The 16,414-nt window shown below is 35.1% G+C and overlaps 1 protein-coding gene across 1 annotated transcript in view; it reads right to left on the reverse strand.

Moving 5' to 3' along the window:
• The window catches only part of DOCK2 (dedicator of cytokinesis 2), a 169,642-nt gene that overhangs the window by 47,726 nt on the left and 105,502 nt on the right, over nucleotides 1-16,414 (reverse strand). The window contains exon 30 of the mRNA XM_021410943.1: nucleotides 10,567-10,645. Coding sequence (XP_021266618.1) covers nucleotides 10,567-10,645 — 79 coding nt within the window. The remainder of the gene's footprint in view (nucleotides 1-10,566; nucleotides 10,646-16,414) is intronic.

Below are 16,414 nucleotides of genomic sequence, written 5' to 3' on the forward strand. Positions count from 1 at the left end.
TGCTACCTTTGTCAGAAATGTACCCTAAAGAATTAATCCTTATTATAAATTTCCTTTCTTCCTCAGAATATTTTATGATTACTAAAAAATTATGACTGTCTGCCATTTCAACAGCATGTCAAGATAAGGACTTGCAAACTTTCAAATAACATAACTAACATTAAAATCCTGTGGGGCAAAGCAGTGTCTCAATAACATAAATGACACACACATATAGAATAAAAATAAATGCACAAAGTATTGATAAGACAAGTTTTAATTTCTTTTAAACACACAACGACATTCCACAATGTTGTGTATTTGAACATCAAGTTATCTAGCAGGTGGCAGAGCTGAAGTGGCACAGAGCTCTTGCACTGAGCAGGAATGCTCATGCTTTGCTGCTTCCTGTTGACATGAACTTCAGTGATGAGCTGCTGGCTGGAGACAGAGCCCTTGGAGACAAAGCTAGAGCTGAGAAGTGACCCTTCTCCATAATTAGTCATCTGTTATTCATTGCAAATTCATACTGACATGCAGCATGTAACTGTAACAGCATAAACCAGTTTGGTATATTTTAACACTGCAAATTATGGCAACTGAATTGGCCGAGCATAGCATTAACCACACACACGGAGAGGGCTTCAGATACACCAACACCCTTGTGTATATAAGGGCTAAGAGGCTAAATGAACTTAAGAGATCTCTCATCCAGTTTTTTTTCCGAAAACACGTTGTGCCTTACCCCTAGAAAATGTGACAGCTGCCACACTGGAAAATGTGGAATTAACTTAGCAAGAGATTTCTAAGGATTTCACAAGGATGAGATCTGGATGATCTTCTCAGGACATTTATTGAAAGTAAACACTGCTGCCTCTTCCTTCATACACGGCCTTGAAATCAATGACTCTCTTTCACTAATTCCTACCTTTTGGCCACCGCTTTCTCTACAGACATTTTTGTTGATAATATGCCAGGAGCATGAAGTCTTTGGGAGATGAATATCTGACAAATTATGACACATAAAATGTATTCCAACATTTCTCAAAGTCCAGCAGATAAGATGGTTGTTTTCTGGTATTTTTTTTCCCCTTAGAATATTATGACAAAAGCAAGCCCAGACCCTTGAGACCAAGAGACATAATATATTTCAGATAGACACTGGCTTCATTACTTTGACTTTCTAGAGAAACTGCACTTAAAAGCTTTCTGCATATGTGCATAATTGCAAATTACATGTAGTTGTCACAGCTGTTGTGCTAAGTTAGCTAAAAATAAGCTTCTACAATTTTAAATTAATATTTATAAGAAATGTTTAATTTACTCTCAGGATATATGATATTACAAGAATGTGATAACTTGACCCCAGTACCGTTCCCTTTCACATATTAAGACACATTTCTTCATCACTTAAAACTAATTCAATTAGTATAAATAGCTATTTTTACTATTTTTGTGAGTCATGTGAGTACTAGCAGATTTAAACATGTGAACAGCAAATTGTGTGTGTGTTTAAATAAATAGCTCAACTGGATCAAACACACATACCGACATCCAGTGACTTCTCCTGAGAAGATAAAGTACTACAAGAATCCATATTTTGTTTAGAAGTATATGCATAAAATTTCCAAAGAAAATTAAAAAATCATTATAAAAAAAAAAAGGAATCTATTTGATTGGGAAGGAAAGTATGAGCAATTTTTCATTAATCTTCCCCAAAACAAGTTAATACTCAAAGTGCATCTAAAAATCTAAACCAACATTCAGGAAAATTATTCTGCACTTACTGTAGAATACCACACTAACAAACTTGCTGAAGTTGCCTCAGGAGAATGTGAAAGCTAAAATTCAGAATGACTCACCAAGTGATAAGCATTAAGAACTGGCTAAAGCAAGCATTCTCTTCTGTTCAAGTAGAGTCCAAAAACTAGTAACTTTAGACTTACAACTCACTCATAAATTCTCTAAGTTGCAAGTACAATTAGGAGGGGTTTATTCCTATGGTACACAGATTGGTTCATGAAGGGAACTGCTTCTTCTGAGATGAAGAAGAGAATATTAAGCATTTCTAGGTAAAAAATATTGAACATCTTTTGGGACCTCTGCCAACTATTCTTTGCAATGATGTATTACAAAAGGACAGAACAAAAGTAGAACCTTTTCAGGTTAGTGAAAATAAGTTTAAAGAAGCTTTGAAGAAACACAGTACATCCTATAAAACAACAAAAGACTGTATTATTCATTTTTAATCCTTAAAGATTTTCACATCATTATTTCATTCCATTCTTTTGTCATATGCTTGTATAATGATGTAATTTATGTAAAATACTTGCAAATGGTTTCTACTCCAAGCATCAAACATTCCTGCATTAGAAAACACACCAAACTTCTGAAACAAGCACTCTCAAATCTAGAAAATGTCAGCTTCATTTATGCCACATTTTCCAAAACTTATTTTCTCTATATTTCTTTCCAACCTGAGCAATGAACCCAATCTCCAAAAAATTTGTAGGTTAATCTAAAAAAATCAATGATTACATCAATATCTTAGCACTGGTCACTATATGAATACATAGCAATATCACAGAATCTTAGAATGGTTTGGTTGGAACGGACCTTTAAGATCATTTAGTTCCAACTAAACAACACACAACTTCTCTGGGCAACCTGTTCCAGTGTCTCACCATCCTCAAGATGGAAGCAGGATCAAAGAGGAACAGCATGATAATATAACCTATATTTAATTAATAAATTAATAAATATAGCAAGCATAGTTAATAGAGATAGATAACTTTCTTAATGGTTGTTAAAATGAAGCATTAGTTCTTTTTATCATCTATTTACTCTAGTATCAAACATCTTTCAGAGCTTTCTGCAACGAACTATATTATGGATGTTTTTGCACAATACAGTGTGGATTTATTCCTCTATATTTGTAATGCAGTGAAGATTTTGATTTTGGAGTTTCTGAGTATTTAAAGATAAAAAAGAATAAGCACGCAATTGCATTAGTGATGCTAAAACACATTTCACTAATGCAGAGTTGATAATAGCGCTTCGTATACTGAAGAAAGATGGGGAAAAATGAAAAGATTAGCATTTTTTAAAATCAGGCTGACATTATAACACTGTGGGGACTATGTCTTTTGCAATAAAATCCTGCGGGTGGTAAGAATACAGATGATTAATATGAAATTATAATTGCTGTAACAGTACAGATTTAGCAATATAATCCTTTCTAAAGCCCTGTTAAAAGATACCATTAACAGAGGGGAAGGATAGGAAGGAGCAGGATAGGAAATCAATAGCACGGTATTCCACAAAACAGAACTTTTAATAGCTCTGCCTGAGTATACCACAACAAAGCAGTTTCTATGTGTTTAATCTTCCCTGTCCCTAATACGTCAGAAGCTGACATTTCCAGATGGAATCATTACAAAAGCCACATTGGACAAAACCATCGCTTCAAGGAATTCAGCAGCATTAATGGTGGCAATGGATTCTGACCACATTTTCTCCTAAAATAAAAGCTGATGGAGAAAATTTAACTAAAATTTTGAAGTGAACCATTAGAGATAAGTATCGTTATCTTCATTTTACTGTTACTGGAAGACTGCCATATGTTTTATCTAAATTAAATTAAATGAAGAAGAAAAAAAATATGACATAAAGTAGAAAAGGAATTTCTGCTGGAGTAAACAAAACAAAACATATCCCTTTTTTGCCTTGTTCTTCAGTCATAAAAATGAGTAAAATGCTGACAGTTAAGATATGCCTGCTAACGAGGAATGTTATTTATTTTTTTCTTATAGGAACAAAAAAAATGTTAATTAGCATTTAAACTTACTTTTTATTCTATACCTGCATCTCTATACCTGTATGGACAGATAATGTTTTGCATCAGAACTGAACTATTGTCAAACATTTGCTTTCTTTAAAATCATTGTGAATCATAAACAACTATCAAATCTAACTGGCTGCATGTTAATTGCTATAAAATAGAAACTGTTACACTTCTTCTTTGGTAAAGGCATTTAGACCGCTTGTGGAAAGTCATCTTATTCTCTTATTATTCAGAGATTTGAAAATCCTGGGCATTACCCTTGAGATAGGCAGGTAATATCTAGTTTTGAAACACAGAGGTTTTCAATGAAACAAAATTAGCAAGTTTTGATTAAGATTGTACAGTTACCACAGAAGGTAAAAGAGAAGTGTTTTGAAAACTCCCCATATTCTCCCATTTAGCACAACTGAAATACACATTCCAGACGTTTTGAGGGTATCATAAGTATGTATCTGCCATAACTGCAGAACCATACAACATTTTTGCTGCAATTCAATTTAAGAAACCAGGCTGCCTTTTTGAAATATGTTCCATAATTTTTTTCCTCATTAAACCTCTTCTGAAGTGCTCATCAATATCTATCCTAAATCCAAACCCTACACAACATTACGGAAAGGAAAGTGGTGCATCTGTTCTTATACCTGCAGAAGTCCAGCTGTGAAACAGTGATTTGGACAGGCTGTCTAATCACCGCATTTTAAATTAGCAAATCCTTGAAAAGTTAATACTCGATAGAAAGCACCTGCAATGTCTCTCTTTCCAAAGATAAGTTGTCTTTTCTAGTAGAAGTTGGTTCTCAAAATGAAAAAGAGCAATCCCCCACCCACAAAAGAAAACAGAGATGCAAATTACAACTACATCACATGGTGAGCACAAATGTGGCAAGCCGGTTGGCTCACGAGACAGTTCTGCATTCTATTATGAAAATCCTTATGGAGGCATGTTTCAACTCTACTGAAAACAGCTCCCTCTGAGGTGTAGGAAATAGCTTACACGGTATTCACCTTTAGAAAAGAAAGTTACTCTGGTGTCTTAACATTTCTTTTCCTCAACCCCTATTTTGCTCACACTGCAGTTGTGCTGTCCTGGTGCTGTGCTCTAAACCGCAGCTGTCCTGCAGTCAGGATTACTACTCCTTATAAATTTTCCTCCTAGTGAGAAGTAAAACAGTCCAAAGGTAGAACTGGAAACATGGGAGGACAGTTACCTAGGTAGTAATTCGCAAGTTATTCTGAATTTATATTTTATATATATAGTCCAAACAAAGAATGTTCAGAGAGGCAATCTAAAATCACTGGATGCATAGTTTTCAGATTATATATTTCTTTGTAGCAGAACTGCCTTAAATTTACACGTCAACATTCACACTGGACATTAAAAAATAAAAAATTAAAAGAATGATAAAAGAGTTCATTTCAGAAATGTATTTAAAAGAAGTGAGAATTCAGGCAGTATGAATATTCCATTGAAGAGACAGAGTCCAGTGACAGAAAGCTATGGATGATGCAGCTACATAATCAAACAAGTGGAAACAAAGCTGTGTTTCAGAAGTATTTCAGCTTCCACTATTGTCTGCCTCTCATTGTCATCCTCTGTTCTGCTGCTCTTTTAGACAAGACATGCTATATAATTTCATGTTGCAAAAGGCAAAACAGATCATTACTCACGAAAGATTCATTTTGAGAAAATGATCGGAGAAATCTATACTGGAGAGAGCATTGTATAACTTCCTTTCTGGCTTTGTACGCCTGTGACTGACCAAGAGTTCTCCAATACAGAAGAAAGCTCAGAGGAGAGGGGCAAGCACAGTCTGCCAGTGAGGCTCAGGGGACATCAAGGCATAACTGAGCAGAACTACGATGAAGGAAGTTGACTTTATCTTACCACAAAGGGGACCTGAGCACAGCGTTTGCTTGGGATGCATCTCAGATGAATGGGTCAACTGACCATATCAACTTGTGGTGTAAATGTTTTGCCCTTGAATTCATTAAAAGAATGTGAATGCCTCCCTGAGAATGCCAGAGCAGCACAGGGACTATATATATGGCTCAGTTCAAAGTCAAGTATAAAAACTAATCCATTAACAAAAGAATTTTGGAAAAAGCAACAGACCTGAGCTTTTATCCAACAGATTCCTTCCTGAAGACAACCAGCTGGGAACACCCAGCTTCATGACTGTGAGTGTATTACAGAAAATGGTTCTGGAAATCATGTAGGCATTGTAATTGAACCACAATTGCTATATTTTGCTAAGTAAAATGTACATTTTTACTGTGTTTTCAGAATCACCGTGCTAAGTGAAAAACCTTGTGTAACACTGTCAATCTTCAAATAAGTAAATGTGATATTAAATGTTACACCCTCCACATGTGGAGTATCTAAAAACCTAAAAACCTGGCCAGAGAGTACTGAACTCTGACAAGGCATTTATTGGCTTTATACAACAAACCAATTTACTTTGTAGGAAGTCTGCAGTCAGTGCCTTTACATTGAAGAACATTAGCATGAAGTACATTATCCAAGAATTATTGCACAGGTTAAAATGAATATTTACATCCCCTAATGCATTTAAATATGCATTCTAAAATAATAAATGACAGAAAAATGAGAAACTAGCACTAATTCTATTTAGTTTAAATTCAGCCTAACCTACAAGTAATCCATGATGAAAGCATATCTGACCTACAAGACACACTTCTTTGGGCACCATGGTTGGTTTTTTTTTCTTTTCAAAAATGTAAATATGAAAAAGATTTAAAAAATTGTTAAGAATTCACTAAATTTTTGAGATATCAATGATCTAAATAAGTACAGATAGCAGTGAGTAAGCAAATTTTAATTTCTAATTAAATAACAGCACAATAATAAATATTCTGTAACAAATGCCTCTTAGTTATTTCTTCCTTTATTATTCTAGGTTATGTTCATTATGAAATAGAACAACATCTCTTGCATGCAGCCTCTACTTTTGATTCTTTTACTGGGAGTGCCTGAAATACTTTTCAATACATTGAGCACACAAACTCTGCAACCAAAACTCAAAAACAAACAGAACCACCAACTCTCCATGCAGGCCTACAACCTCAGACATCACATGCCTTTTTCAATTACCTCTAAGAGTTCTTTTATGATGATTCTCAAACAAAACAACAGCTCTGGCACTTCCTGCCTGACCATTGCCAATCACAGTCACAATATTCAGATGTACTGCAGGTGTGAAAGCACTGAAATTTTAAAAAGGGCTTTTCACATAAATGGACCCCAGGAACCCAACTTGTTACAGGCTAATGCAGTAAAATTAATGTTGAACAGCACATCGTTGCTGTGCTGTGCATAGTTTGGTACGTATCTCCAAGGCACGAAACAACCTTACCACTGAACCTAAGGTTTTAAGTTTATGAACAGTTTTAAAGATTGCAACCACTGTTCTTCAGATATTTCACATCCTTTCACGGGTCCTAAATGATATGTATTATTTCCTTTCCGCCTAAATCACATAATGAGTAAAAATCAATTCTGCTTCAGAAGGAAGAAAAAGGCTAGGAACCTCTTATCCTCCATTTAAAAAGCTTCAACAGACTAGCAAAAATTCCTACACTGCTTTTGCTCTAGATGTATTATTTATTATTTGCTCAATTACTTCACAGTCTACTGGTTTTGTTTGGTTAGGTTGTCTGCTACACAGTCATGTAATCACTCTGCCAAGTGAAAAATACTCACACTTCTGTTTGACTTAAATGACTTTAACTACTGTTTTTAAAGTAATATTTATCTTCAACTATTCGTTAGTAGTCAGATTATGTGCATAAGAAAATACAGCCCAACGAGCAGTACAAATCATTCACTCAGTAATTTACTAAGAACTTAAGGATGTAACATTATATATTTGTAATCTTTAACAATGTGCACCTCTGTTTTTCCCATCCCAACATATTCCATTTCTATATTTTAAAATACCCTTTCTCAGAAATATTAAAACAATTGCCTTTGCTTTGGCTTCTATATTCTTCAGACACTGTTCTCAGTGCATATTCTCCATAAGGATCTGAACTGTAAACATCCCTTGTTCTTTGCAACCAGAAATCACTAGTACATATATCCATAACATGAGACTATTTAGCCTGAAGGCTGCTGCATAATGAATCACTGACCCTTGAATAAAGCCTTTGTTTTGGACACTTATTTTGTCATTTTTTCAAAGGAGAATCCATTTGTTTCACATAAACTATATATACAAAAATTTAATGAAGTTTTTATATCTGTTGAAGTCACTAATGTAATACAGGCATTCAGCTTCTTTCAAAAGTTTGATGCGCAACTCCTCTTACATAATAGCAAGTGAAATAGCTGGACATTATTTATAAAAAGCATATAACAAGCTCAGTAAAACATCTGTTGGGCTTCGAAACAACAGAAGCACATTCAAAGACCTTTTTTTTTTTTTGGTAGAATTTAAAAAAAAACACAAACAACTGAAGATAAGTTGTACCACATCAAATAGGATTGCCTCTATTCTGTTTTTTGATAGTATATCCTAGATTTATCCTAACAATATAAATCATGAACACATAAATGTACTGCTTAATTTCACTAAAGCAAACGTTTCTCTAAAATTCCTATATTTATTTGAAATATGGGCAGCTCAAAGACATCCCAAAGATTTTCACCCCTATGAAGAAAAGGCATTTCAAAGTTCTGCTCCACTTTCATGAGTATCCAGCCATGAAAGTCTGACAAAGAGGTAATGGTTAAATAACAACAGAAGAAAGCTTGATTTAGAACTCTCTTTTGCAAAACAGCAACTAAAACAAAAGCTACCTGACAGCAATCTATTCGTACCTTAATAGCTAAAATAAAAATATACAAGCACTGCAACAGCTACACATAAGGATTGTTCATTTGTTTTTTAACTAAAATACTCCAAAACAACAGAGGAAAACAAAATACTAAATCAAAAAATATTAACAGTCTTAGATGGAAACTGTAAAGGCATCTATTTTATGAATTGTGGAAGTATCCCATTTACTTTGAGTTAGTCACTGCTCATGGTAGCTTACAACCAAGACATACTGATATTAAAAAGTTTGAAAAGTATTTGTTTTTGCATCAGCTCATTTCCTAATAATAAGGAGAATTACTTTTAATTGTGGCAAATAACTCCAGCATCTTCGCGAACTTTAGTATCTATGCTATCTATCTATGATGTAACTAAGTGCAATCCACATGAGAAGTTTCACCCCAAGGAGGAAACTTCCAACAGTCAGAAATAGGAGACATGGACTTACACAGCAGAGTAGGAAGACTCAAGCTATGTCATCAAGAAAAAAGGTTCTTTATCAGAAAGAAAAAATATGATGTTATTTCTCTTTCCACTCCTTACTATTTCTACTCTTCGTTCCTATTTATTATGCCTCAACCCTTTAAAGTATTTTAAGAAAATTTTATAACTTTAAGGATAATACAATGCATATCAGAAAGACAACATCAGAAGGTCTTGAATAGTGCGGGACATTTTTTGTTAGAAATATTCTTGAAAAAGTTGGTCCTCTGAAAATGAAGAAGGTGCACTTAGTCTTCACAGACTAGATGCAAAACACATGCAAAACAATTAATCTGTATGTAGATATTTTTTCAAATATGAAAAACGGAAGCCTAATCCCGCAAAACTCAAATCAGTAGTATTTTTATTACTGATAAAGTGTCAGAAGGGGCTTTGATGGTCTGGAATGGCAGACCAGAATGCATGAGCTACTTATATTCAACTAAAAAGCTTAATACTTACTTGAACTTCAAAATTCATATTCTCCAGAAATTTTTGGTTCATTGTCTCTGCAAATTTGTTGATGGCTCTCAAGAACACTCTGGGGAAAAAAAAAAAAAAAGCAATATAGATCAATGCATGTATTCTTCGGGATTCTATTCCAACCCTGTGTGGTATTGAAAGCACCTTTAAACACTGGGCNGACTTGTGGAAGTATCCCATTTACTTTGAGTTAGTCACTGCTCATGGTAGCTTACAACCAAGACATACTGATATTAAAAAGTTTGAAAAGTATTTGTTTTTGCATCAGCTCATTTCCTAATAATAAGGAGAATTACTTTTAATTGTGGCAAATAACTCCAGCATCTTCGCGAACTTTAGTATCTATGCTATCTATCTATGATGTAACTAAGTGCAATCCACATGAGAAGTTTCACCCCAAGGAGGAAACTTCCAACAGTCAGAAATAGGAGACATGGACTTACACAGCAGAGCAGGAAGACTCAAGCTATGTCATCAAGAAAAAAGGTTCTTTATCAGAAAGAAAAAATATGATGTTATTTCTCTTTCCACTCCTTACTATTTCTACTCTTCGTTCCTATTTATTATGCCTCAACCCTTTAAAGTATTTTAAGAAAATTTTATAACTTTAAGGATAATACAATGCATATCAGAAAGACAACATCAGAAGGTCTTGAATAGTGCGGGACATTTTTTGTTAGAAATATTCTTGAAAAAGTTGGTCCTCTGAAAATGAAGAAGGTCCACTTAGTCTTCACAGACTAGATGCAAAACACATGCAAAACAATTAATCTGTATGTAGATATTTTTTCAAATATGAAAAACGGAAGCCTAATCCCGCAAAACTCAAATCAGTAGTATTTTTATTACTGATAAAGTGTCAGAAGGGGCTTTGATGGTCTGGAATGGCAGACCAGAATGCATGAGCTACTTATATTCAACTAAAAAGCTTAATACTTACTTGAACTTCAAAATTCATATTCTCCAGAAATTTTTGGTTCATTGTCTCTGCAAATTTGTTGATGGCTCTCAAGAACACTCTGGGGAAAAAAAAAAAAAAAGCAATATAGATCAATGCATGTATTCTTCGGGATTCTATTCCAACCCTGTGTGGTATTGAAAGCACCTTTAAACACTGGGCATGCTAGAAGAATCCAAGTTCACACACACGAACTGAACAAACTACATTGTATAATGTCATGCTACTTATGCATCACCAATTTTAAGCATAACTGTCAGTCTCTTGATCTTCACTGAAAAATTCACACATTTTTTTTTCCTCCACTGCACATTACATTATATTTTAGAAAAAACATACTGTGTTTTCAAACACAATTTCACCTTCTGTGCGACAAAGTGGTTCATTTACAAGTATGTTACTGCCTCCTCTTCATGGCTTTGACAGCTGAAAATTCCTGCACTTACTAGTTAGAAGCTGCCACTTTATCTTCCCAATTAAAAGAAAGCTTTTTAGTTTTCTCACAGGTGGCTGAGGATGAAGATGACATCTCTGACACCTCAGGTGGATCATTAAAACACACTGAAAGCTGAATTAAAACAGTCATTTATTCCAAGTGGAAGAGTGTAAACATGATGCCTCTAGCTCGAAAAGCAGCGTATATTCATGCTCATTACTAGAGCAGTAAGATTAAATGACATCTATAAAGCAGACTTCTTTGTCTTTCTTTGCAACAAAGTACATTTCCAAAACTAAAATCAGTGGTATTTCTGCACATTTATAAAGTTTATTAAATAATTTAGTTTCATTCCATTTACTATTCAGAAAATAAATCATCCATATTCCTCTACTTTGTAGGTAAAATAAATGAAGATTTACGCTGAAATACTTTGTGGACAAATATTATTGCAACCTCAAAGGCATGAACACAAGGAAAAAAAAACACTCCTAAATGCTCAAGTACACTCACTAGCTCTTACTGGTGACACAAGGAAAAAGCAATCCTAAATACTCAAGCACAACTACTACAAATCAGGAAAAAGATCTAATACTTGCAAGAAACGAGTGAAAAAAAATTATGAAATTCTATAAAATATAATCCTAGGTAAGCAGTGTAGATTGCCCTGAATGTAATGCTTCCTATTTATTTCCATGGAAACTACAACAGATACAAAGAACATGGTAACACTACTTGTTAGAGCAAATTCTCAGCTACAAAACATAATTTTTCAACACACTCACCACCATTAGCTATGCATTTTCACAGCAATGAACAAGAGCCTGCATGCCACGCTCATAAGAATCTGTACCAGTAGAAGTGACCCACTATTTCACAGTTGCTATGATGGCATCATTGCTAGGAAAATGTTGCCCACTGCAGTCCATCTTTCATTGGCCCAAACAGATGGAAGTCAGAAGGCGCCAAATCCAGACTATATGGAGGACGTGGTAGGACACTCCAGTTGAGATTGGCAATGTGCTCCACGGTCTGCAAAGCAGGGCCTTGTATCGTTGTGTTGCAAGAGAAAACTGTCATCTTCTCTGGCCTGACCATGGAAGTTTGAGCCTTCAGCTTAGTCAGCACTGCAATGTAATGGTCAGAGTTGATGGTTTATCCAGGTTCCAGGAAATCCAGAAGCATCACCCTTTTCCTACATCCCAAAAGACAGTGCACTTTACCCACTGAGGGCTGCATCTTGAACTGATGTTTTGACTCTGGCTTGCAGTGGCCACGTCACATTTTGCCACAGGAAACAGTCACTTTCAGCCTTGTATTGGTTCAATAGGCCCTGGCAAACTCGCATATGGTATTCCTTCACTTCCTGGGTGAGCACCTGTGGAACCCACCTGGTGCAACATTCAGCTCCATACACAGTTCCCTGGTCACCTGCTGATTCACCTGGATGAGCTGATCAAAACACTCTTCATTTCCTGGCGTGACAGCTGTGCATGGCCATCTAGAATGTGGCTTGTCTTTCATGTTGCTGTTGTCACTGCTGAAATGCACCATCCACCCCTTACTGTGCTCACATTCACTGTTTGGTCTCCATAAATGTTCAACAAGTGTCAATGAATGTCAGTGTGTGCAATTTTTTTCTGCACATACATGGAGGAATTCAATCCCACAGCTTTGCTTTTACACACTTCTACAACAGAAGTTATTTTGTCTAACTGCCCCTTACTGCCATCTGTCACAGGGTGACAAAATGTAAGAGAATACTGGTGGGGAGGTTCAACCTCTACTGCCTTTGCACCTCTACACCAACATCTGCCTCTGACATCATGGGCCAGTATAATAAAATAGTAGGCATTACTTTTGTAGCAGCCCTTGTATCTTCTGTGAGTATCTCTTTCATTTTCATAGATATTTTTATCTGACATACTGGAATGACACATTTTCAAGAAGCATGCAATACTTCCAGGCTGTCAAGTTCCAAGTATTTTCATGCATTTGTATTTTGCCTAGAGGATGTAACTATTTCTGTCAAGTCTGTAAGTCACTCAGGCAGTAGGTTTGAATTCTATTCCTGGCTCCTGTCAATGCCATGCTGTCCTACCTCAGTGACTTGATATCTATATGCTTCAGTTTTCTCCTTCATAAGAAGGGCATATTAACTAGCAACACATATGAAGCATAACAGGTGCCTATAAATACACTAAGATTTTTATGAAAATAATATGAAGTATACTATTAATTACTGCCAACAAAATAATCCTAAAGAAATAAATATTACTCCAAGAGGAGAAAGCTCAAAGTTGAGTGCAGAAATCATTCTCATTACATGATTATTCATAGTGTAAGTTATCTACTATAACAAACTTAATGGAGAAGATATAGATAGAAAAGAGACTGTAAAAACACTGGACTCCAGACTGGTTCTGAAAAATGCAGTATGTACTATCCAATTTCATAAGAAGTTATTTAGAAAAATTACTGAAAGGAACTATCTTGGCACAGCGTAACATATCTTCCCCTTACTTCCACAGTTGATCATTAGAATTTACCTTTTCTTGGACCTTTGGGAGATATGCTCAGTTTTGTTTTGCAAGTCAAGACTGATCTAGACTGATCTAAGGACAGGATCTTGGTTTCTCATACTGATAATGCTATTGGACATTTTTTTTTTCCAATTGAATTTCTCTTGTTATATTTTCCCTTAACTTTAAAAACTACACAGGGCAATAAATATTCTATTAAAGGTGTTCAATTATGAGAACTTCTCTACAATTACCTGAGTAATACAGAATCTAGTTTCGTATTGGTTGAAATAATTTCGATCTAAAATTGATTAAATTCCTCTCCCTACAATAATTTCCATGGCATTTTCAGAGTTTAGAGTCATTGCTTCTTCTAATTTACCAGACTCTTGGGCCTGATGCAGGCCTGATATCTATATTTATAGATAATATTGAAGGCCAAAGACTCTGGGCTTAATTTGAGTATAGAAAGGCAAGTTTCAGGCTTAGAACAGCAAAAGCATTGTCATGATTCCTCTCCTGCTATTACCTTTACCCTTTGAAATGTGGTACTGCTTCTGCTTTCCTTTGTTGTACTAACAAATAAATTGCTTTCAATTTTTGACTTGCATTATTAATAAAAATTATTTATATTAATACCCAAAGAATAAAATCCTACACAACTGAAAAGCAAGTACTTGTATTTTTTAAATAAGGCTAGAAGAGTGCAAATATAAAAATGATCTAATACAAAAAAAAAGTTGAAAACTTATGTCAGGCTAAGATAAAGATTTGATTTCAAACTGTTTGTCAGGTAAATTAAAACGGAGAGGCTGAGCTGGAGAGAAGGTGTATTCATTAGCATCATGACATTAATCAAAGTAGGATTCCAAGGATATTCTTTAGAAGATGGTGACTCTCCATTTAAGTTATATAACCATAGGTCTGCACATTGTCCTTGCTTTTGAAGTGAGAATAGGTGATAAACCTAAAATATAGATCTCCAACTCCAAGTTATTTTTAGCAAACAAGTTAGAACTACTGCATGAGCTCCTTGCAACATAAAACAAAGAGATAATTACCTTAAAACATAATAAAGTGGACTTTAGTTGACTTTGTGCATGGAGGTAAAGCCACAGGAAACTCTGCATTAAAAAAATATTTTTAAATAATGGCTGCCAACTGCAATCTATCAGCCTAAATTGGCATTGTCTGCTCTTCTGTGGCTTTGCAAAAGCTGGTCTTTCTATGCATCTAATTTCAGACATAGAACACTGCAGCCAAGATAATTGCAAACAGTAGTCAAATGCCCCTTTGTATTTAAACCAGGAATAGATAAAAGGGCTTCACTTTGCAAAAAAAAAAGCCGAGCACTCAGAGGCTCTCCTCCACATTTTAAACTAGGCTCTTCACTTAACCCTGCACATACAATGTTTTGAGTACCTAACCTAAAGAAGAAATAAATCTGGTCCCACAAAATTTTTTGTAAATGTCTAAATCAAGTGGAGGGTTATAAATCAAAAGCATGAGTGCACATTCCTTCTGACTCTCACACATGAATTCTTCTAAAGCAATGGTCCAACAGCAGGGAGACTTTTTCAATGTCTTTTCAAGTTCATAATGCTATGTAAAATTTGGAGGTTTATGTTTCAACTTTGTGGTGAAGTTGACTTGGGTATCTACGAGCATGAATTCAGAGTCATGTTCGCTGAGATTTCTAAAGCTGTGATTATACTGCAAAGACAGTAACATCTGCAAAGAATTAATCAATTACAGACAACTGGATAATAACAAAAAGAAGAATAATAAGAAACAAGCTTGAAAATATTATCTCCTATGCTGTCAAAGCTCTTAATCCAAGAAACTATTAAAAAGCTGGATTTTTAATACCATAGCTGAAAAATAATGAAGACTTGAAGAGACTTAAAATTCAGTACTTCCCAAAAATCGTGAGTGCTTTTCCTTCAGAGAATTTGGCCCACAAATTGAAGTCAGGAGGAGCTGCACTAACTTCATCTTGGCAGGTTTGTTTCTGTAATCCACAGAGGTTGGCCTGTCAGCACTTTCATTAGTGAACTCTCTATTGGAGCAGATGAGGAACAGGAGAGGAATTCTTTCAAAGCCTAAGAGATGCATCCGCTATTATTTTGAAAGTCTGTTCCAAGTTCTGACAGTCATGGTCTTGCTAGTATACCAATTACATGAAAACTTGGGTAGGGATAACAGAATCAAAATAACGATTCAACTTAGTTTATGATTACTTGACAGAAGCATCCTCATAAGAACACTTTGCAGAAGATACTTGATTTTTTTCTAACATGAAGCAAGCACAAAGGAGAAGCGGCTACTAAAGTCAACTGAGTCATTCTTGGGCCTCTGTCATCTTTCCTTCATGCGTGCAGAGCTACGAGTTGGCATATGAGATCAAGAACAGACTTGCAAAGTGGATCACATGCAATGTCAAATGCTGATCATTGTCAATGATTAAAACAATGGCCAGGAATTATAAGCTGCAGCTAGAAGATGTAAAATACGTAGTAAAAAAATCAGATAAGAAATCAGCGTGACAGGAGAGATTAAAAACACACATTTACTCTTTCAGCGACCAAAAGATCAGCAGGAGAAAGCCTGAGAAAACAAGTGGAAAGATGCAAACAAAAAATCTTCACAAATTAACAGTAGAAATATCTGCTAATAAAGAGGCAAACTATCACTGATTTACAAATGAAGGGCAATGGAAATGGAAACACCATTTAAAAATTTTGTAGCCATGTGAAACCTTCCTCTTAAGAACATAATTATGGCTACACTTAGGAAGCAATTCACTTCCATGGTAACTGGAAAAATACAACTAGTGGTGCAAGGAAAGTAGTATAATTTAATCATATTTCTC

This window comes from Numida meleagris, chromosome 12 (genome assembly GCF_002078875.1).
Source record: "Numida meleagris isolate 19003 breed g44 Domestic line chromosome 12, NumMel1.0, whole genome shotgun sequence".
NCBI lineage: Eukaryota > Metazoa > Chordata > Aves > Galliformes > Numididae > Numida > Numida meleagris.